At 35.1% G+C, this 23,761-nt stretch overlaps 1 protein-coding gene across 2 annotated transcripts in view; it reads left to right on the forward strand.

Moving 5' to 3' along the window:
• The window catches only part of XPOT (exportin for tRNA), a 41,787-nt gene that overhangs the window by 6,341 nt on the left and 11,685 nt on the right, over positions 1-23,761 (forward strand). The window contains exons 3-22 of one of the 2 annotated variants that reach the window (XM_090273551.1): positions 878-960; positions 1,951-2,007; positions 2,714-2,783; positions 5,748-5,966; positions 6,805-6,989; positions 7,082-7,250; positions 8,577-8,813; positions 10,143-10,181; positions 10,317-10,379; positions 11,356-11,480; positions 11,860-12,004; positions 12,159-12,278; positions 12,627-12,721; positions 14,531-14,600; positions 16,122-16,360; positions 17,277-17,562; positions 18,719-18,908; positions 19,468-19,584; positions 19,738-19,853; positions 22,200-22,247. In XM_090273551.1, coding sequence (XP_090129677.1) covers positions 878-960; positions 1,951-2,007; positions 2,714-2,783; positions 5,748-5,966; positions 6,805-6,989; positions 7,082-7,250; positions 8,577-8,813; positions 10,143-10,181; positions 10,317-10,379; positions 11,356-11,480; positions 11,860-12,004; positions 12,159-12,278; positions 12,627-12,721; positions 14,531-14,600; positions 16,122-16,360; positions 17,277-17,562; positions 18,719-18,908; positions 19,468-19,584; positions 19,738-19,853; positions 22,200-22,247 — 2,673 coding nt within the window. Of the gene's footprint in view, positions 1-877; positions 961-1,947; positions 2,008-2,713; positions 2,784-5,747; positions 5,967-6,804; positions 6,990-7,081; positions 7,251-8,576; positions 8,814-10,142; positions 10,182-10,316; positions 10,380-11,355; positions 11,481-11,859; positions 12,005-12,158; positions 12,279-12,626; positions 12,722-14,530; positions 14,601-16,121; positions 16,361-17,276; positions 17,563-18,718; positions 18,909-19,467; positions 19,585-19,737; positions 19,854-22,199; positions 22,248-23,761 lie in introns of those variants that run through there. The other variant, XM_090273552.1, reaches the window with a different exon arrangement.

Raw genomic sequence — 23,761 nt, forward strand, 5'->3', positions numbered from 1 at the left:
AATATCCCTTTTTCTTCGTCTCAAGGTTAGTATCAGTATGTAATTGTTTTAAAATCATCTAGCAGTGTTTCTAGTTTATGTGTAAATTTCTTGGTTGTTTATGTTTATGATACTTTTCACAAGTTGTAGAGATTATTATTCACCCATTGTCACATGTGAAACCTGCATCTGTCATTGATGCCATTTGCAATATGCATATGGAAATAAGTATCAGAAGTCACTCCTTATTTTCCCAGCTGGTCTGATAGAGAACTTACAGACTTGGTGCTACATTCATTCTAGAGTACACTTGCTCTTAGAACAAGGAAGGCCCTGAATTCATGAATAGAGGTATGAGAAAAACGTTTCCTAAATCTTTGACCTTTTCAATTATTTGAGTACTTGCTCAAATTTATATCATATGCTTTTACTCTGATTTTAATCTCACATTTTAGGGAACTCACTTGATATAGTTGAATTGAAACAGTCCTTCTTTGTTTAATTGTAGACCAAATGGCATATAGAGTATGTTTTGTCTTTTATAATCGCCTCTTTAATAGCATATATGCTATTAAATAGGAAAAATACCTTTTATATAGCATTTTTAATTGCTTTTGACAATAATTCAGTGAGGTCTGAAGGGCGTTTTTGTGTTGTCTCCTGGGCTATAAGGAAACAGATTTGAGTATCTTAACTGATGGATTTATTTTTCATTTAACCATTTTTCTAAAACGGTCGTTAAGTGGTATATATTCAGAAGCCCAAATTCAATGTTTTAGCTATTTTTCTTTAGATTCACTGATTTGTTATAGGTTTGTGACTCACAGAATATTTGCTTACTGTTGACAGGGCATTGAGATTGACATTCCAAATACATTTTTGCTTTGAATTCTTATAGGCCCTGGCCTATTTTGAGCAGTTAAAGATCTCCCCAGATGCCTGGCAGGTGTGTGCAGAAGCTTTAGCCCAGAGGACATACAGGTAATTAAAACAAAATTTGCATGACTCTTAGAATTTAAATTTATGTGAACTTGATGGGACTGTTAAACTTTCCTGTATTTGGAAAATGTTTTCATTTAAACATTTTGTGACTTGTGTTTTGGGAAACCACTCAGGGTAGAAATGAGAGAGAAAAAAAAGTAACCCTGTAATTTGGCCATTCCAAGATTGACTTTTCAGTAAAACTATCCTTTGCCTTATGCCATGTACCTAACAGTAGATCGCAACTAGAATATAGTAAACATTTCCTTATTTTCTTCATGATGTGAATGATAGTAGGTTTTCTAAAAAGTTGGTAAAGGAGGTAGTCATAAATTTTAATTTAAAGTATATAAGCATTCACTAGCTGTCTCACAGCAACTCTGGCTCACCTCTTAAAAGACAGTTGGAAGTCGATTAATTGTTGGACACTGATTTTTGCTCCCCTTTTATAAGAGCGGTATATTTGTAGCTTGGTTTTCTGTATGTATTTTGAGGCTAGACTGCCAGTCCAGTTCACTCCCTTGTTGTGGGTTTGGCTGCAGCAGAACTGTCTAGGGTTGAATTTTAAGTATGACTTTGATACTATCTCCGATTTAACTCAGTCTCTGGCAGTTCTGCCATTTGTCATTGTGGCACCTAGGCTCATTTTAACTCCTGTGCTTTAGGAGTTTTCCAGGAATCCTAACATTGGAATTTAGGGGGGGGGGTGTGTCTTTAGTTTGTAAAGCACTATACTTAAGGTGAATCTTAATTTGTTTGGTGGTTCTGCTTCCCAGATTTAGTGGAAATATTGAATATTATATAATATTTAAAGTTCTCTTAGCTTTTTAAACAAATAGGCATTAATGTAATAAATGAGATCAGTAAGTAGAAAGCATGCCAAAAGTCTAATTTGAGAAACTTTTCAACTATGTTGTTTATTAATATTTTATCTTTCATTTGTTTTCTCAATTCATATTCTGCTTATCTAACTTTATTTTTCTTTTTCAGTGATGATCACATAAAGTTTTTCTGCTTTCAAGTATTAGAACATCAAGTTAAATATAAGTAAGTCTTTTTCTCACTGTTTGACTCTTGAGGTTTGTGGGGAGAGGCCTTTTTTTTTCATTAGTTTTTCCCTTTTTAGGGAAACCATAATACAGATTATAAATTAACAGTGTATGTCAAATCCAGTTTATAGATGTATTTTGATTTGTCCCAAAGAGTTTTAAAAAGATTGAATTTGTTGGTTACATATACAAATCTAACCATTTCAACAGGGAGAAAAAAACAGATTTCCAACTTCTCTGAAAATAGCAGCAGATCTAGCAACACCCAGCCTGTTTTTCTATGATAACTCTGTTAGAGTTGAGTGGCATCATGGGCACTTGTACTCAAAACCCCTGCCTTAATTAAGTAAAAACAGTGAGTCACTGCTCAGAGGACCCTTACTTTGTCTATTGATATATTCTGTAATCCATAGAGCTCAGAACATAGACATATTTCCATTTGAAAAATTGTGTAGCTGCCATATTTTCCACATAAACTGAATCACACATCAAACTAGTATCAATATTGATACCCTCTCTGCCGCTCCCATACCTATCTTTTCCTTAAAGCAGTGATGAGAGAGAGATTTTATCAGTTTATTTGGGGGAATTTTAGATAATTGAGTGTTATAAAATTATCCTTTACAGTGTATAAGAAGTGTTTATTTTTTTAAACTGCAGACACCAAATATAGCTTTTATTATTTTTCTTCTCTATTTGAACAGATATTCAGAACTAACTACTGTTCAACAACAACTAATTAGGGAGACGCTCATATCTTGGCTTCAGGCTCAGGTAAAATTGTAATTTCAGTACCTCAAATTACTAGATACTTAAATTTTTATTTTTGCAAGAGTTTGCAGCTTTACCTCAAAAATGTTGATTATTTATCCTCCATTTGATCCTGTAGCTTTTTTAGAAAGTGTAGCTTTTGAGATCATAGGTAGATGGAAACATAGTAATAATTTTAAATTGTTCAGTAACTGAAATTGTTATGCTTTCCATAACACATTGTGGAATTGTTGGTCTTAAAATATAATTTTTTTTTTACTTGACAAAAGCGACTTTCCATTCATTCTTAAAGGTGAGCCCCCTCCTATATGGGTGTAAAGTACAGCATAAGGAATATAGTCAATAATATTGTAGTAACAACATATAGAGCCAGGTGGGTATTTGACTTATGAGGGGCGATCACTTTATAAATTACAAAAATGTCTACTATGCTGTACACCTGAAATTAATATAAAATTTAATGTCAACTATAATTGAAAAACAAATGATAAAAAAAATTTTTAAAATAAAGGTGAGCCCTCCTAAGTAGCCTCTTCACAAAGACCCCTTTTCAGAGGAGCCAATAGAGTTCTTTATTCACAGTATGTTCTTTTTCATTAATTGTAACTAATCTTAATGTACATATAAAGCAGTTGTATAGTTAGAATTTTTACTGTCCCATAAAGAGCAAGTAGCTAGAAGGAAAACAACTGAGTTTTTTCTTAGATAAATTATAGGAATCAGTAAAACTCTGCACATGAAACTTTTCTCTAAAAGTGTAAGAATGAGAGACTTCCAGTCAAGATTGAGGCATAGGTATGCACTCTTCGCCTCCTCATGCAGACATAGAAAGAGTTACAACCAGATCTCAAAAACAAGTAATACCCAGAGCAGTCAGAAAATCAAGCTGTATGGAAGTCCAACAACCAAGGATTTAAAGAAACCACATTCATCCAGATGGATGGGGGGGCAGAGATGGGTGGAAAGGCAGAGTGGCACGGAGAGGAGATGGAGGCGTAACAGATGGTCCCATATTCATGTGTGGTGGATAAAAATGGGGAGGGATACCTCCAGCCTGAGGAATCCCAGCCCCAGACCAGACCACCCAGCCCAGGGTTCCAGCACCGTGAAGATAAACTCCCATTACCTCTGGCTATAAAAACCAGTGAGGATTGGGGCAGCGGAATAAACAGCTGGATTTTCACTGCTTAAAGGGCATGCATGAGCTTAGAACATATGCAGACCCCACAGCAGCACTGGAAGGGTGCCAATCACATATGGGAGCTTGGTGAGGTAATTGGAAGTGGGGCGAATGCCAGGGAGGCCTCCAGAGCCAGGCAGCAGCATTGTCTCCTCTCCAACCACCTCCCCTCACAGACCCACAAAGTGGTGGAGTGGGTTACTGTTCCCTGGCAATTATCTAAGGCTCCACTGCACACAATTTACAGGTACCTTTGCTACATAGGCCACGCTACTAAGACAGGGAGTAAAAGCAGCTCTTCCTAATACACAGAAGCAAACACAAGAAGGCTGCCAAATTGAGGAGACAAAGAAACAAGGCCCAAATGAAAGAACAGAGCAAAACCTGTGAAAAAGAACTAAACAAAATGGAGGTGGCCAGCCTATCAGATGCAGAGTTCAAAACACTGGTAATCAGAATGCTCAGAGAATTCATTGAGCATGGCCACAAAATAAAGGAAGAAATGAGGGATGCACTAAGTGAAATAAAAAATATGTATATGCAAGGAACCAACAGTGAGGGAAAGGAAGCAGGATTCAAATCAATGATTTGAAACAAAAGGAAAAAATAAAATTCAGCCAGAACAGAAAGAAGAAACGAGAATGAAAAAAACAAGGAGAAGCCAAGGAACCTCTGGGATGACTTGAAACGTACGGACACCCAAATCATAGGGGTGCCAGAAGGAGAAAAGGAAGAGCAAGAAATTAAAAAGTTATTTGAAAAAAATAATGAGGGAAAACTTCCCAAATTTGGTGAAGGAAATAGACATACAAGTCCAGGAAGCACGGAGAGTCCCAAACAAGTTGGACCCAAAGAAGACCACACCAACACACCTCATAATTAAAATGCCAAAGATTAAAGATAAAGAGAGAATCTTATAAGCAGCAAGGAGTTCCCTTTACAGGACTGCCCACTGATTTCTCAAAAGAAACTTTGCAAGCTAGAAGGTCTGGCAAGAAGTATTCAAAGTAATGAAAAGCAAGGACCTACAACCTACATTACTCTATCCAGCAAAGCTATCATTTAGAATGGAAGGGCAGATAAGACACTTCCCAGAAAAGGTAAAGCTAAAAGAGTTCATCATCACCAAGTTATTATTACATGAAATGTTAAAGGGACTTATTTGAGGAAAAGAAGATCAAAACTATGAACATTAAAATGACAACAAATTTGCCACTATTAACAACTAAATCTAAAAAACAAAAACAAACTAAGGAAATAACCAAAACAGGAACAGAATCATAGATACGGAGATCATTTGGAGGATTATCGCTGGGAGGGGGAGGAGGGGAATGGGGAAAATGGTGCAGGGATTAAGAAGCATAATCAGTAGGAACAAAATAAACAAGGGAGTGTTAACAATAGTATAGGAAAGGGAGAAGCCAAAGAACTTATATGCACAAACGATGGACATGAACTGAGGCGGGGTGGTGCTGGAGGGAAGGGGAATACAGGAGGAAGAGGACAAAGGAGGAAAAATTTGAACAACTGTAATAGCATAATCAATAAATATAAAATAAAAGTGTAAAAATGAGAGGTAATAATTAGCACCTTTGTTCATTTGATTGTTCCCCATGTGCTTAGTTGCTTAAATAGTTTGGTGATTTTCAAGCATATTTTTTGCACAGCTAATCTAGATCATGTTGATGTTTGATGTGTTTTTGCCTATTAATGTTAAATAGGAAAACAATGTGTGTGAATCCTTTCAATTTACATTGAATTTCATGGACTGTTTCTCTGATTGTCAGATGCTGAGTCCCCAACCAGAGAAGACCTTTATAAGAAATAAAGCAGCCCAAGTCTTCGCCTTGCTTTTTGTTACAGAATATCTCACTAAATGGCCCAAGTTTTTTTTTGACATTCTCTCAGTAGTGGACCTAAATCCAAGGGGAGTAGATCTGTACCTCCGAATCCTCATGGCTATTGATTCAGAATTGGTGGATCGTGATGTGGTGCATACATCAGAGGTAAGTAACTTCATTAATTTCTAGTTTTTAATGTAGATTGTATAGGTGATAATGGACACAATATAAGGGTCATGAATTTTATTTTTGAGACATACTTTCTTAAGAATAATTATAGATTTACTCAACATTTTGAATTTTGTTTTACAAAAAAACTTAAACTTCCCCCCGCTCTAAGTATAGGTTGAAATTAGAGTATTTCTTTAGATTTTTTTTTTAAGTAGGTTAAGCACTTTCTCTGGTGAAACACACAAATTTATTTTCTCCTATGAATTTGGAGGGAAACGTGGTCTCTATTTACTGCTATAAGGCCGTTGACTGAGGAAGAAGCATTGCTTATGAATCAATGCTCAGTTCTTCTGTATTCTCAGTCATATAACCCATCATCTTAGTCTTTTTGTGTCCCATTACCCAATATAACCTTCTCCTTATTCTTAAAGAACACAAAAGGAATAGCTTAATTCAAGTGCATATAATAATTTTAAGTTCATTGTATGCCTAATGTTCATAAAGGTTATCGTGCATTTAAGTTAATGGTGTTTTCTTTTAAGTATCATGTTTGTATTATGTTGAGCAATAACTTATGCCTAAGATTTTTAAGTAATGCTTATTTACAGTTTGTGTTTAATGAGAGATTTAAGTCTGGCACTGAGGAATAGAAAGGAAGGAGGAAATAGAAAGATATGCCAGATATGATTTTAAAGCTGATAAATAGGAAATGTTGACAAGTCTGGAAGTTTAGTGGTAAGGTAATTACCGTGTGCAGTTATTATTATGTGAAACATTATTTTGTGAGGTAGTTTGCTTTGACTGAATATAAGGTGTTTTGTTTTGTTTTTAGGAGGCACGTAGAAATACTCTAATAAAAGATACCATGAGGGAACAGTGCATTCCAAACTTGGTGGAATCATGGTACCAAATCCTACAAAATTATCAGTATACTAATTCAGAAGTGACATGTCAGTGCCTTGAAGTAGTTGGGGCTTATGTATCTTGGATAGACTTATCCCTTATAGCTAATGATAGGTAAGTATGTTTTAAAATACAAACCTGCAAAATACAGTATGTGAGACTCATGAATTTGAAAACATTTTAACAGTTTTTTATTCCATTGCCAGGTTTATAAATATGCTGCTAGGTCATATGTCAGTAGAAGTTCTACGGGAAGAAGCATGTGACTGTTTGTTTGAAATTGTAAATAAAGGAATGGATCCTGTTGATAAAATGAAGCTAGTAGAATCTTTGTGTCAAGTATTACAGTCTGCTGGATTTTTCATCATTGACCAGGTCAGTAAATTTATGTATAAAATTTTTTAAATTGTTAGAACAAACTAGTATAGGTAGTAATTTAAATATACTTTCTTTTTTTAAATGTTGGAAACTCTCCTTGAGATTATAATAATGAAACACTGTAACCTGAAAGCCATATTGTTTCTATAGCATTTGCCTTAGACAATGGATTGTACCAGTTCTGAAACTTGAAAATCTGGGATAGTACTTTCAGTTGTGCATTTCTAACAAACTCCCAGGTGATGCATATACCACTGGTCCACAACCATACTTTAAGTAGCAAGGGCTCATACTATTTGTATGACAGTGCAGTTTGACCAAAGTTATACTTAGTTATAAATGCCATGTTTTCATACTTTTGAATCATTACTCATTTGAGCTGTTAGGATTTAACCGCAACAATTCTGGATGTTATTAGTAATTTAGATACACAATTTGAAGGATTTTATTCTAATTTTACCTATGATAGAGATAAAGAATTACTAAGAAATCTTTATATTACTGATATGTCAGTAACACGGCTTTAGTGTTTTCCTTGTTGACAAGTAATATTGTTTTCTTATATTGCTAATAATTATCTTGTTTAGTCTGTGGTAAAAGACATAAAATAGTGAAAGTAAAAATCTGTTTCTATGGGATGGCATCATAAGGACAATTAATAAAAAACTAAGTGTGCGTTCTGGCTCTAGCACTGATAAGACCTTAGGTGGGTAATTGTAACAGCAGTATCTCTTTGCAGCATAGTTAAGGCTCAAATTAAATGGTAACAGAAAGGACTGTTGTAAATTGTTACATATACTGTAATATGACAGCATAAACTTTATTAGAGTGTATTTACTAAGTTTAGTAGTTTAGAGAGGAGGTTCTAAAACCACACATTTCATCTGTGTTTTTAAGCTTCTTTAAGTCAGCAATGTCTACAGGACTATAATCACTAAAAACGATTGCTTTGCGGAGTACTAGTGTATAATAATGTTAGAAGAATTCAAATTCTAAAAATTTCCTAGTCAAGCCCTGGCTGGTGTGGCTCAGTGGATTGAGTGCTGGCCTGTGAACCAAAGGGTCGTGGGTTCAATTCCCAGTCAGGCACATGCCTGGGTTGTGGGCCAGGTCCCCAGTTGGGGGTGCATGAGAGGCAACAACACATTGATGTTTCTCTCCCTCTCTTTCTTCCTCCCTTCCCCCCTCTCTAAAAATAAATAAATAAAAATCTTTTAAAACCGGAAAATTTCCCAAAATGGTAGAAGATTCATAAAGTTTCAGGTGTTCCCTCTTACTCTTAGGTGGGTGGTTTAAATTGAGAACTGTCTTGATTCCTTTTAGGAAGAAGATGTCGACTTCCTTGCCAGATTTTCTAAACTGGTAAATGGTATGGGACAGTCATTGATAGTTAGCTGGACTAAATTAATCAAGAGCGGGGATATCAAGAATGCTCAAGAGGCACTACAAGCTATTGAAACGAAAGTGGCGCTGATGTTGCAGCTACTAATTCATGAGGATGATGATATCTCTTCTAATATTATTGGATTTTGTTATGATTACCTTCATATTTTGAAACAAGTGAGTCCTTGTTTTGATTTTTTGTCCAGTGGATAATATAGAGGTCATAAAGAATTGGAAAATAATAAGAAAAATGAAAATAGCTGTAATTCTAGTACCTAATGATATTTATTGTTAAATACTAATGTATTTCCTTTTTCTTTTCTTTTTCAAGTATTTTAGCCAAAAAAATAAATTGCCATGTTCTACAATTCATAAGACTTAACAATAAGCTTCAGAATTATTATAGGTTTAGGTTATTTTTTCATTTTTAAATGGTGTTTATTTCTAAATACAGTAGAAATTTTGTTAAACATAGTTTATTTAAATTACATATACACCACTTTTTATAAATAATTTTTTACAGTTAAAAATGTTCCCCAGATAATCTCTTCCAATAAGAACTTAAAATATCAAAGTATTTGCCCTGGCTGGTGTGCTTTAGTGGATTGAGTGCCAGCCTGCAGACCGGGAGGTCACAGATTTGATTCCCAGGCAGGGCACATGCCTGGGTTGCAGGTCAGGTACCCAGTTGGGGCTGCGCAAGAGGCGACTATCTGTGTTTCCCACCCTCTTTTTCCCTCTCCCCCCTCACTAAAAATAAATGAATAAAAAATTTTTCTTAAATCAAGGTATTAGTCTTCATATTATAGCATGTAGCCTTTTTAAGAATTAGTAACTTCTCATTGTAACATTAGATGAGAGAACCATTTTTATTTTATTTATATTGAATTAGGTGAATCAAGTCAAGCTTAAAATAATTTCTTTTTTCCAAACTGGGATTAGCTTCTATTTGTTATAAACGTAACACATGTCTGCATACATTCTTTTAAGAATTTTTTCGGCAATGTGGAATCGTATGAAGAAAGATCATATCACTGTTGGGATAATCCCACTGTGGATCTCATAATGGATTTCTATGCCTTTTTTCCTTGTTTAAAAACAAGATGAGATCATACTTACTGTCCTATAATCTTCTTTGCTGAATACACTACAAGTATCTTTAAAAATCAAATTCATCCACATGTCTTTACCTATCTCAAGTCATTTATTGAAACTGGAATTGCTAGATCATAGGTACATTTTAAATACAGGGTGGGGCAAAAGTAGGTTTATAATTGTGAGTATGAAAAATAGTTTATTCTTACATTATTATTTATTGTTGTATTATTTTCCATACGAACAACTGTACACCTACTTTTACCCCATCCTGTATAGAAAGGAGCTGCCACGCTGCCCTCCAGAAAAGTTGTGTGCATGTTTTTAAAGATGTGAATCAATTAGAAAAGTGTCCTGATAGACGAGTATAACTTTAGGAAGCCTAATAAATTATTGCTTACTTTTTAACAGCTTACAGCGCTCTCGGATCAGCAAAAAGCTAATGTAGAGGTAACTGACTTCTTTTTATTTCTTTTAAACTGGTAATAGTATCTGTGTCTACAATGTACCTTCAAATAATAGCTTAATTTCTAATTTTATGAAATTAAAGGAGAGTGATAAAATGTCTTTTATTCTTAATTATAGGCAATCATGTTGGCCGTTATGAAAAAGTTGACTTATGATGAAGAATATAACTTTGAAAATGAGGTAAGAATTTCGCATTGTAGAAATCAGTTTTAATTTTATTGTCGATTTACACCAAATTAATGTTTGAAGTCTTGATTATTTTAAAGTTTTTTAAGACAAGTATTTTAAAAATTGGTGTGATTTATATTCACTAACTTTAGGTAAAATTAATGGAAGCCTCATAGTCCTTCCTATTTGGTTTTAGGTACCTTTTAAAAATAATCCTTTAAAAAATACTTCGTAGCACTGAATTTATAAAATATTGACAAAATTTTTGGTGATCTTGTCTTACTTTGTGTTTAACAAGAGTGATAAGTTGAGGCCCAGTCAGTGGACCTCAGATCCTAAGTGTATATGGGAGAGTGGAAATGAAGTATGTATGTTTTTAGCTCCCTGGGCTTGTTCTGCTTAGAAGTCTTGTGAAGGTTGCCAGAGAGTCAGCGTCCCATTAAACACAAGGGTCATCAGGTGCTTTCTGGCAACTCAGTCCTGGCATGTACTGTTTAGCTGTGTGCTAGTGTCCTATTCCTTTTGAGTGCCCAACAGCTTTGGAGTATGAAAGGTTAATGGTGCTAATAACTGACACACTATGCACTTACAAAGTGCCAGGCTCGTTACATATAATAGCTTCATTCATACAATTTTATTACAGTTTTTACAGTGAACAGAGAGATACAAGGGAAGTAAATAAGGTGCTGAAGTTCTCACAGAACCCAACATGAACAAATTCTGACTCCAAACTCTTGTCCTTAAACCTCCTTCCCGTACTATTTCTGGTTCTAGGCTTTCAAGGTCTAGGGCTATGTTCAGAGATACTTATTTATAAGCAGGAGGAGAAAGGCTACTATTGAATCTAGGACAATTTCCTATATAAATGAATATTGATGAAAAAATGAAAGTATTAAATTTGTAAATACAGAAAACTGTCAACTCACCATTTACATTAGTTTTAAGGTATTTTATGTTTTTACAACGAGAATTTTAAAATACATCATAGGGTGAAGATGAAGCCATGTTTGTAGAATATAGGAAACAACTGAAGTTATTGCTGGACAGGCTTGCTCAAGTTTCACCAGAGTTACTGCTGGCTTCTGTTCGCAGAGTTTTTAGTTCTACACTGCAGTAAGTTTGTTACTGTTTTTGTAACAGGTTACCTCTTTCCTTGTCTCCCTGGTACTGGTCTACAATAAGTGATTCACGTTCTTTATTAATCTATTGACTTATTAAGATCTTATGTATATCTCTGAAACATTGTACCTATCACCTTGATTTTTCTTGATCCTTGAGGGGAAATATTGCATTTTGGAACATAAACAATAAAATGGATAACATCTGTAATTTCTGCTTTTGTGATATAAATTTTGTTACCTGACAAAATCAACAACTGATATGACTTCTTAATAATTAAAGAGGCTTTTGTTGGTGTCTTTTGGTCCTGTGTATCACTAATTGTATAGAAAGTATATGTTCAGATCTCAGTGACATTATTATACCTTGGTAGGAACTGGCAGACTACTCGTTTTATGGAAGTTGAAGTAGCAATAAGATTGCTATATATGTTGGCAGAAGCTCTTCCAGTATCTCATGGTGCTCACTTCTCAGGTGATGTTTCAAAAGCTAGTGCTTTGCAGGATATGATGCGAACTGTAAGTATACTGAAAATAATTTATTTGAACTTAAGTTTCTGTTTTGACTATAAGCTAATGGGAGTTCCTTGTTATAGCTTAGTATCTATTAATACTGGGGCATTTTGATGTTACAACAAATAAGGACAGATTTCTTAATTTTTTCTTGTTCCAGTTGGTAACATCAGGAGTTAGTTCCTATCAGCATACATCTGTGACATTGGAGTTCTTTGAAACTGTTGTTAGATATGAAAAGTTTTTCACAGTTGAACCTCAACACATTCCATGTGTACTAGTAAGTATATGTTGTATTCTCAATTTTTGTTATTTTCCATGTATTTCAGCTAATGAGCATATAGTATTCCATTTTTATATCTTCTATAACTTTTTCCAGAGCCAAAAGGTTTCAAAAACTCTTGAACACAACTGAGATCCTCCTCCATTTTAAAAAAATTTCTGACTAATGAGTCACTTAAAAAAAGTCTTCAAGGGCTTATTTGTGTGTAGGATTATTATATATATCTGGTTCCTGCCTTCTAGAAGCAAAAAAGTAAAATTTGATGTGAATAAAAATGTATCACAAGAATAGCAACAAAAGTCTTAAATAAGTGCAGAAATGGTAAAACTGTCTCTGTTTCTTTAGATGGCTTTCTTAGATCACAGGGGTCTACGGCATTCCAGTGCAAAGGTGCGGAGCAGAACCGCTTACCTGTTTTCTAGATTTGTCAAATCTCTCAAGTAAGTACAAAATTTCAGCTCTCATGTTTTATTCTTATATTTAGGTTTATTAAATAGGACATTAAATTATTCTCTAAGAGCCTGTGGTAGATTTGTTGTTTTCTGTTCTATGGCATTTTTTAAAGTATTCCTTTTCTCTATGTTAGGACTTCTTTTTCTTTCCACTCATTTACTTTGTTCATTAAAAAGTGATTTGTTTGCATAATGTTATGTGTAACATTATGTAATTATTTAGCCAACACTGTTTTGTTTTTGTTTCTGTTTTTTTAAAGATTTATATAATTTTTAGAGAGAGGGAAGGGAAGGAGAAAGAGTACAGTTGCCTCTCGCACACCCCCAGCTAGGGACCTGGACCGCAACCCAGGCATGTGCCCTGACTGGGAATCAAACGGTAACCCTTTGGTTCGCAGGCTGGCGCTCAATCCACTGAGCCACACCAGCCAGTGCTAACCAACAATTTTATTGCTGTGGATCAGTATATGACTTCTTTGAAATTCTGAAGAATATATTCCTTGGAAATACATTTCAGTTTTTAGTATAGTTTTAAAAATCATTGCTAGTCTTTTTTTTAAATTATATTATTATAGCAGTTGTTTATTATTGCTTTAGAAGTTTCAGTAGTGTAAAAATTATTAAAATGTGATGACTTGTTATATGCATACTATTTTAAGATGTTAAAGTTCTAAAATAAAACACTAATCCTACTTGACATGTATCAAGAAGGAAACATAGGATCAAAAAATGAAAAGCTATTATAAAGCTAATTAGGTAATTAAATAAACTTTTGTAAAAAATAAAGTGGGGGAGGATTTTCCACAGCTGTTAATTCAGCTGATTGTAGATGAATCCAGATCTGTTAATAATTGACTTGAATTTACCTTCCACCTCTATATAAATCATGAAGGAAAGTTTTTAAGAAGTGACTGGCAGAGGGGGAAATGAAGAAGTCTTATATTAAATATGCTCTTTGCTAATACAGGTACCCAGCATCTGTTTTGGATATCAGATGCAAATTTAAACTCTTAAAATTTGAATATTTGGATATCCAACTCAAATTTAAACTCAAAAACAATTCACTTTAAATAAGAACGTTGAACTTCCAAAAGACTTCCAAACAAAAATGTTGTTTCACCAAATTCTCCTTACTGGGGAATGAATAACTGATCAGATTCGGGTAACTTTATTTCATCTCAAAAGATTCTGTAGTTAATCTTTTTTAAAAAATGTTTTATTGTTTATTCTATTACAGTTGTCCCATATTTTCCCCCTTTGCCCTTCTCCACCCAGCTCACCCCCGGTTTCCATAGTCAGTCCCCACACAGCTGTCCATGGCCATGGGTCCTTCATGTATGTTCTTTGACTAATCCCTTCACCTTCTTTCAGTCAGTCCACACCCCTACCCACCTCTTACAGCTGTCAATCTATTATTCCATGAGTCCATGTGTCTCATTCTATTTTGCTCATTGGTTTATTTTGTTCATTAGATTCCTCTTATAAGTGAGATCATACGATATTTGTCTTTCACCGACTGACTTATATCACTTATCATAATAGTCTTCAGTTCCATCCATGCTATCACAAAAGGCAGGCATTCCTCCTCTTTTTTTTTTTTTTTCTGATGCATATATTCCATTGTGTGAATGTACCACAGTTTTTTTTTATCCACTCATCTACTGATGGACACTTAAGTCACATGTGACTTAGAACTGAACTTTTTTAGTTCTACCTAAAAGGGGGATTTGGTTTGTGTAGCAGCTTTTCAAGCATTATTATTTATGGCCTGTGATTTTCCTTTTTGCCTTTATCCAGTAAACAAATGAATCCTTTCATTGAGGATATTCTGAATAGAATACAAGATTTATTAGAGCTTTCACCACCTGTAAGTATCTATTCTTCCAAGTTACAGATTTTCCCCAAATTTTGAGGCCACATATGCCTTCAGCACTAATGCTTGTGGGCATTCTTTTTTTAAATGCAGATGGTGTGTGCAAGGGTTAGTTTTGTTTACCAAAACCGTAAAGATATAATAAATAAAACATAGTAAATAGAAATAGAAAGGACTCAAAGAGGTGACTGATAAATTTGGCAATGTAAGGTACAGTTTCCTCCCTCTGTACTGTTGAATGTTGGTGAAGTGTTTAATGGAGAAGAAAAAATTCAGTTTCCAAATTAGTACTATGATCATATTAGCTATTAATGCTGATTTATCTGAATAATTTGATTTCCATTTCAATAGAAAGATTTAAGTTGGGGTATTTTGTAGGAGGCACATCTTGACTGATACATGTTTTTGTATAAAGCAAAATACTTATATTGACTCAATATTTTTATTTGATAAAAATTACTAAAGCTGCCACTAAAAAAGTAGTGAACAAAAAAAAGACCACTTTTGTTCTTTTAAGTATAAATATCAGTATTTAGAGTATACAGGTTATGTAATTTCACTGCGTGAAAGGTTACTAGTGAATTGTATGGTCAAATTATCTTTGCCTACACTGTAAAAGCTGATATTTTAAAGTACTTCACCCAGTTAATGCCAGTTTTCTTTGGGGTTCACAATGACCTATTTTTTGAGTATCTTATGTTTCTATAGCTACTTTATCTTTGTGTTCTCAATTCCTAGAGCAGTGATTAGTCCTAGTGGTACTTAAACACTTCAGTTACTTCTAAATCAGGACATTTCTTTTTTAAAGAGATGAGGGATTCTTTTATAATAAAACCATGACATAATTTATCTAATACTAGGTTTTATGTATTTCTTAATAGGGAGCTTGAGCGTTGGACATAGAGGGGCCTCTTGTATTTCCCCATAATCCTCTTGACCTCCCTAACTGCATAAATGCCAAAAATAATAGAACTTATTGATGAAAATTGACCAGAATATGGGATGCTTGCTTCTGCCTGAATGAGATGTTTTTTTTGTTGTTGCTATTGCTGTTTTTTTGCAGTCACATTTTCAAATATTTTAAAGTAACAACTGTTGTGTATATGCCTGTGTATTTATAGTGTGGATTTTGTTGTTATCAGCTCTTTAAAGTATTAACTTGTGTGGCCTTTGTACTAACTTTCAGAGTACCTTTGTACTCTCATTTTTAGCCTCCTAACAATCTCACAAGTGAGAGTTTTACAAGAGAAAACAAGTTAGAAGGCTAATTAATAATTATGACCATTTGCAAAGTCTTGATGAGGGTAGCATTAGACCCATGATCTTTTGGCCTCTAATTCATTTTTCTTTCCTTTATATGGTCCTGGGAGAAATTTTATTTTTATAAGTACTGAGTCTCCTTTTTCATAATGAGTTGATGTGATAGATATTATCTCCCTGCTTTTGCACTTCCTTTGCTTAAATGAGAAGACCTGAACAAGGAAAAATTTCAGTAAGACTTAACTTTCATTTTAGGAAAATGGTTACCAGTCTTTGCTGAGCAGTGATGATCAACTGTTTATTTATGAGACAGCTGGAGTGCTGATTGTTAATAGTGAATACCCAGCAGAACGGAAGCAAACATTAATGAGGAATCTATTGACTCCACTAATGGAAAAGTTTAAAATTCTGTTAGAAAAATTGATGCTGGCACAAGATGAAGAAAGGCAGGCATCTCTAGCAGACTGTCTCAACCATGCTGTGGGATTTGCCAGGTGAGTGACTACAATTAAAATTATGAAGTGAGTGTCTCTACACAAACAGAACCATTTATTTGGCTGGATCTTTTAGAATTGGGCACATACCCATGTTTCCAAAAGTGGATTATCTAGAGTTGTTCAAACCTTTCTTTTCTAAATGTAGTGAGTTAGGTTTAGCTGAAGAAGTGAATAGATCAATAACATTCTGAATTTCTGCCTGGACAGCTGAGTCCTTAACTCTGACTTCTTTGGTATAAATTGATTGTGTATTTAAGAGGATTAGCTACAGTGTTTATATACCAAGAACATATTGGGACATCTTGGTTTAGTCTTGGTACCTTAAAAAGAAAGTCCTGAGGCTTCCTTTTAGCTGTTGCATTGTATCATGAAGACCACCCAAGCTGCTGTTTCTTTCGCTCCACCAATGCTTTTTATTGGCAAACAATAACAGCATGAAAGTTGTAGTGATTGCCAATTAGAAGTTATGTAGAGAAATTGCTCTATAGATTATTTCAGTGCAAAATCTAATACTAGTTGTATAAATAACTTGATTATAAAGACTGTTTTCTAAATTTAAATGGGTAGTTGCAGATTCTTTAGTAGGACAGCCTAGTCATAGTATGTGGATTTTCCCCCCTCTTTTCTGCATACTTTATCAGTAGGGTTTTAGTAAAACAGTTTAGGTGGACTCAGATGAGAGAGATTGTGGTAACCACATCTCATTCATTTAATTTAATTTGAGCCCTTTCTGGAATAGTCACTGGAAGCAATAGTTCACAAATAACCATATTAAGCTAAAGATTGAAGTATTGTGACATGGAAAATAAAGAATTGTCTTCATGAGTTTTGTAATTTGCTGTACATTGTTTGTTATTACTTTATAAAACTTTTAAAGAAAAAGTTATAAAGTTACCTGATTTTGCTTATATAGTCGAACCAGCAAAGCTTTCAGCAACAAGCAGACTGTGAAACAGTGTGGCTGTTCCGAAGTTTATCTAGACTGTTTACAGACATTCTTGCCAGCCCTCAGTTGTCCCTTACAAAAGGATGTTCTCAGAAGTGGGGTCCGCACTTTCCTCCATCGCATGATAATTTGCCTAGAGGAAGAAGTTCTTCCCTTCATCCCATCTGCCTCGGAACACATGCTCAAAGATTGTGAAGCAAAAGACCTTCAGGAGTTCATTCCTCTTATCAACCAGATTACAGCCAAATTTAAGGTACCACAAACCTCAGAGCATCTCTTGATTTAAAGAAATCCTGCAAGATTAGATGTATTTATTTTTAGGTATATTTTGGCATCTGCCCCTTAGTTTATTTTTGTAAATAATGAGTTACTTGAATGCATGGATTATGTGTTTATAGCTCCAATGTCAGGCATACTCACTGACACACAGGACATGCTTAATAGATGTTTTAACATAAAGACATTATCTGCTCTGTGCAGCAGAAGAAAACTATTAGTCTGCTGTTCAGAAAAACAATAAAAATAGCATTGAGTACTAGATTTTAAAGAGGTAAGTAAAAAGCATTGTAACTTGGGTGCCCACACAGGAGTTTAAAAGTAATTCAGTTTACTAAAGTTAGTTTCATGTACAAGGAGATGTAAACCAAGTATTATTTAAGCTGGCTAATAAGAATGGCTAACACGCAGTGCCTTTGTTTAAAATACGTTCTAAGCATTTGCCTGTACATTAATTCATTTGATCCTTGTAACGACCCCAGGAGATAGGCATTGTATTTTATAGATGAGAAACAGACACACAGAAGTTAAGGATTATCCAATGGCATATAAAGCTCGAGAGCCCAGTTGTACAAATTCCATTTATAATTTAGCAGTAGAATTATTTCTTAAAATTAAAGTTGAAAATATTCCATGGCAATATTTGTGAAATATTTCCAACTCCTTATTACTTTAACCTGGATCTTGAACTGTTAGGAAATGGATTACATTTAATGATTTTGATACTTTTAATAATGTATATGCCATGTAGATTTTGTTTTAACCTTGATATTTCCTTACTGAAGTATGTAAATATAATCCTAAATAGGAACTCTGAAGAAATGTTTTAAAACATGTTTTTTTTCTAAGCTTTATTTATTAATATTTATTTATTTTAATTGACATATAATTGACCTATAGCATTATATTAGTTTTAGGTATACAACATAATGAATCAGTATTTATATATATTGCAAAATGGTCACCACAATAAAGCTAATTAACAGCTATCACTACGTTGTTATAGAATTTTTTTGTGATGAGAACTTTTAAGATTTATTCAGCAACTTCCAAATATGCAGTATAAAATTTGTACTAACCATAATAATAATGTTTTTACTCATTTCTGAACTAATAATAATATTTATCTTCAGATACAGGTATCTCCATTTTTACAACAAATGTTCATGCCTCTGCTTCATGCAATTTTCGAAGTACTGCTCCGACCAGCAGAAGAAAATGACCAGTCTGCTGCTTTAGAGAAGCAAATGTTGCGGAGGAGTTACTTTGCTTTCCTGCAAACAGTCACAGGAAGTGGAATGAGTGAAGTCATAGCAAATCAAGGTGGGACGCATGCGATGCCTAAATTGTCTGCTCAAGTCCTCGTCACAGTGAGACATCTATGTGAGCAAGAGCTAGCTGAAGTAGACACTAAACTTTTGGAGTGATGTACATTGGCTCCTAGAATGACAGCTCATTATTTCAAGGAGGAATTACTTGCAAGTAAAGACCTTATAATTAATGGGTATTCAGTGCCCTTTTTCTTAAGGCAGTATTCTTTCACTGGTTCTTTAGTATAAATAGCATGGTGATAACTGCCAGAATGAACCTGACAATTGAGTTTTATTGATCAATTTGCCATTTTTTGAAATTAAAAATAAATGGGACTGTATAGATCAGTGTAGAGAATTTTGCAATATACGGAATCTAGAGGGCAAAATAACAAGAGAATCGTGATTTTTCAATGTTTTATTCTTAAAATCAAGGAGCTCAGTTAATAAAAATTGAGGGATCTTACAAACTCTGTAAATGCTTTTGTTTTGTTACTATATATGGAATGAGAGCTTCAGTTTACCTTTCTAGTTCTTTTAGAAATTAAATTCGAGTTTCTTTTTCTTTTCAGGTGCAGAGAATGTAGAACGAGTTCTAGTTACTGTGATTCAAGGAGCAGTTGAATATCCAGATCCAATTGCACAGAAAACATGTTTTATCATCCTCTCTAAGTTGGTAGAACTCTGGGGTAAGATGATTTTATTTAAAACTTTATTCTCCAACCTCTTAGAGATTAAATGGAATCCTAGCCCTAACAATAGGCAGGAGCTAGGAGTTACTTTTCCCCAATAATAAATTCACTTTATTTTTTACAAGATGAAAATTTGAATTCTTTTGACAGGTGGTAAAGATGGACCGGTGGGATTTGCTGATTTTGTTTATAAGCATATTGTCCCCGCATGTTTCCTAGCACCTTTAAAACAAACCTTTGACCTGGCAGATGCACAGACAGTATTGGTAAGCACCTGGGAATTTTTGTTTACCTTGTGTGGATCTGATATGTTCTTTTTTTTTTTTTTTAATATCTTTTATTGATTATACTGTTACAGTTGTCCCAATTTCTTTTCCCTCTGCTCCCCTCCACCCAGTGACCCCCCCTCCCTCCAGTTGTCCCCCCCTTTTAGTCCATGCCCATTGGTTGTGTATATAGTTCTTCTCAACTTCTTCCTGTCTACTCCATTCCCTCCTACTATGCTTCTTAATTCCTGTATCATCTCTCTCCCTTTCCCTCTTTCCCCTTCCCTGCTGACCTCCCCCCAGTATGTTCCCCATACCTATAATTTTTTTTCCACTCTCATTGCCTACTTATTTTGCCTTTGTTTCGATTCCCTATCTTCTGTTGTTGGTTGTTGTGATGCAGTTTTCATTTTAATGTTCATAGTTTTGATCCTCCTTCTTCTAAACCAGTCCCTTTAACATCTTATATAACAGTGGTTTGGATCTAATGAACTCCTTCAGTTTTACTTTGCCCTGGAAGCACTTTCTCTGCCCTTCTATTCTGAATGACAGTTTCACTGGATAGAATATTATTTGATTTTCATTACTTTGAATATTTCTTGCCAGTCCCTTCTTGCCTGCAGGGTCTCCTTTGAGAAATCATCTGATAGTCTAATTGGGACCCCTTTGTACATAATTCTTTTCTTCTCTTTTGCTGCTTTTAAGATTCTCTCTTTAATGTGTCTTGGAGTGTTTCTCCCTGGGTCCAGTTTTTCTGGAACTCTTTGTGCTTCCTGGACCTGTAAGTCTTATTTCCTTCCCCAAGTTCAGGAAGTTCAGCTTCATTATTTTTTCACATAATTTTTCAATTTCTAGTTCTTCTTCTTCGCCCTCTGGCAATCCTATAATTCGAATGTTCGTTTGCTTATAGCTGTCCCAGAGGTTTCTGAACCTCTCCTCGTATTCCTCACTTTTTGTTTCCTTTTTCTGCACTGGTTGACTGTTCCTTCCCTATGTTCCAATTTGTTGATTTGATCTCTGGTTTTCATTTCCTTACCACTTGTCTCATATGTGTTTTCGTTCATTTCAGTATGACTAGCTTTCATTTCTTCCCTGTCTTGTTTCAGATCTTTTGTTAATTCTGTAAGCCACCCTATGACTATAGCTCTGAACTGAGCCTCAGAAAGATTTCCTATTTGCTCATTGGTTAGGTCCCTCATCTGCTGCCTGGTTAGCTGCATCACCGGGATTTTTATCATTGTCTGCTTCATCCTGACAGTTTTCTGTTTACCTTTGCTTCCTGGGAGGGCTGTAGGGGGCGGAGCCCCGTGCACTTGTCACTACCCGGTGACCTGCGACCTTTTTTACCACTCTGTGGCCGCTTTGTGTGGGGGCGCGGGTCCAAGATGGATTCCTGCCATTACTCTCTGCTGAGAGTAGTTTCTTCCTCCGTCCCCACCCGCTCTGGGCCTCACAGTCCGAGGCAGTGGGGGTTCTGCCTTCCCCAGCATTGGAATCAAGAACTGCAGCTGGGATTGCTCCCCTGGCGTTTCTCGAAGTCCCGCCCCTGTTTCTGCTGCTAGCACAGACAGCACCGCCCGATTTTTCCGCTCCGCTGGTTTATAACTTCTTACCTTGGGCTTCCATGTAGTTTTATTTTCTGGAATTTCTGGTTATCTTTGGTTTTGAGGTAGTTGTATTCCTACTTAGTTGTGGAGGGAAACCGAGAGTGTCAGTCTAAGCCTCCATCTTGGCCGGAAGTTTGATATGTTCTAACTCACAATTTCTTCTTTAATGCCAGGTTGATTATGTTAAATTAGGATCCATTTTTAAAAGGTTAATGATACTACGTGAACCTTTTGTGGATTCTTACTAAATCTAGATGCTAAAGTTGACTATATAAAATCAAGCTTCTACAGTTTTAACAACCAACTCTTTCTAGGACCATGAAAGTTTACATGATACTAATAGTCTCTAAAGTTTAGTTGAGTTATTAGTTTCTTACTACTACTTTCATTGTAAAACTTGTGCTTAATGGTTTTTTTTCTATTAAGTAACTTTCTCTTCCTTGTATGATGGTTTCCCCAAATCTCATCTCCAAAATGTTTAATATCATCAAGCAGTTGCTTTTCATTCACTTCCCCACAACCAAGTAAAAGCTTGATTTCATAATTATAATTCACTACGTTAAGATAGCATTTCTGTGTTTTTATATTTTCTGTCCAACCTACTTTTTCCATCCTTCCTCCACCCTTCCTACCCCCATCCTTTGAAGGTTAATGTCACTGGTTAGGGAAATAAAAAAAAGAAGTTGGATCAGTAACCAAGAATAGACTATATTAAAAATTTTATACTTGTTTCACACAGGCTTTATCTGAGTGTGCAGTGACACTGAAAACAATTCATCTCAAACGGGTAAGCTTTGGACTCCATACTCATTCATTCTCATCTCATGTGTATATCCATTATGGTTTTAATTGTGTTTGACTTATTTTTGAAGCTCTATCTCTTATAAAAGCTAATTAACTTTAGTTCTGCTTGTTTGGGATTTGAGGAAGTACAATATCCATTATTGTCCTTCTTGTTTTAGATAATAAGAAGGTTAAAAGTTATGTTTTCATTTGACAGAGAATGTGAAGAATCTTAACCAGAATGTCACATTCTGGATTTCATGATCTAGCAGGCTCTCCACAGAAGATTTCTCTACCTTCTTAAGTACTGCAAATGGTTAGAGCACTTTACTACTGAAGAATGTCGTGTTTTTTCCTTTTCATCTCATCATTTGTATAAATCATAAGTGATTCAGGACTGAATCTATCTGGTGTGTTGTTTGTCTTATACAGTATTTTTCAATAACTTGAATTGATTGCCAACATTTAAAACTCGGTTACTTTTTTTTTTTAACAAAAATTCCTATCTGCGGCTTCTCTCAAAGCCAGGATGCCAGTACAGCAGTGGCATTCCCACACAGCTGCAGTCAGCTTACAAGCAGCAGCCCCCCTCACCCCAAAAAACAGCATGAGCTCTCATTCATTAATCTTCATTCAGCCCATTCTTCATTTGAACTTGTGTTTTTGGTTCTGATATGGATTTGAAGGGTTTTCAACTCAGCATTTTCTCTGTGCTTGCTGTGTGCTAGGTAAGGGCTATGCGTTTTAGGGCTGTGGGGGCAGCAGAGTAGCTGTATGAAGATGAATTAAAAGTTCTGCATTACTTGGCTCTGGCTGGTGTGGCTCAGTGGCTTGAGCTCCAGCCTGAGAACCAAAAGATCACCTGTTCGATTCCTAGTCAGGATGCATGCCTGGGTTGCAGGTCAGGTCCCCAGTTGGGGGCATGTGAGAGGCAACCAATCAATGTTTCTTTTCCTCTCTGTCTCCCTCCCTTCACTCTCTCTAAAAATAAACAAAAAAATTTTTTAACGTTCTCCGTTATTTGTAGAGCTTATTTACAATCAGGTGAGACCGTGCATAAATAGCTTAATGGGCTGGGTTAAGTAAATGCTTTCATAGAGCTATATTAATAGATCTGTATTAAATGTAATATTTTGGGACTAAAGATAAAGGAGCAGCTTTGTCTGTGAGAGCAATCTAAGAAAGTCATTAGAAAGAGGCAATATTTTTGTTTTTGATAGACCTTAAATATAGATTCATTAGCAAGAGGAGGAACTGGTATTCTGGGCAAAGTTAAGACATTGCATGGTAGATCCGGTAGAAAATAGTGTTAACATGTTTGGCTCAAGTATGGAGGCAGAAGTAATTAAAAACTGAAACGGGACTAGGTGTGTTCTATGTGGAAATTTGAGAAGTTAGTAGGAAGTAGGATAGCTAGGTGGGAAAATACATTCAGAGAATAGTTTGGAATATGGGCCTGAACCAGTTAGGACTAAATACTGATTTAGGAATCCCAATTATGTAGTTAGTCAAGGTAAA

The sequence above is a fragment of the Furipterus horrens genome, unplaced genomic scaffold (genome assembly GCF_987537825.1).
Source record: "Furipterus horrens unplaced genomic scaffold, mFurHor1.1.pri manual_scaffold_4, whole genome shotgun sequence".
Classification (NCBI taxonomy): domain Eukaryota; kingdom Metazoa; phylum Chordata; class Mammalia; order Chiroptera; family Furipteridae; genus Furipterus; species Furipterus horrens.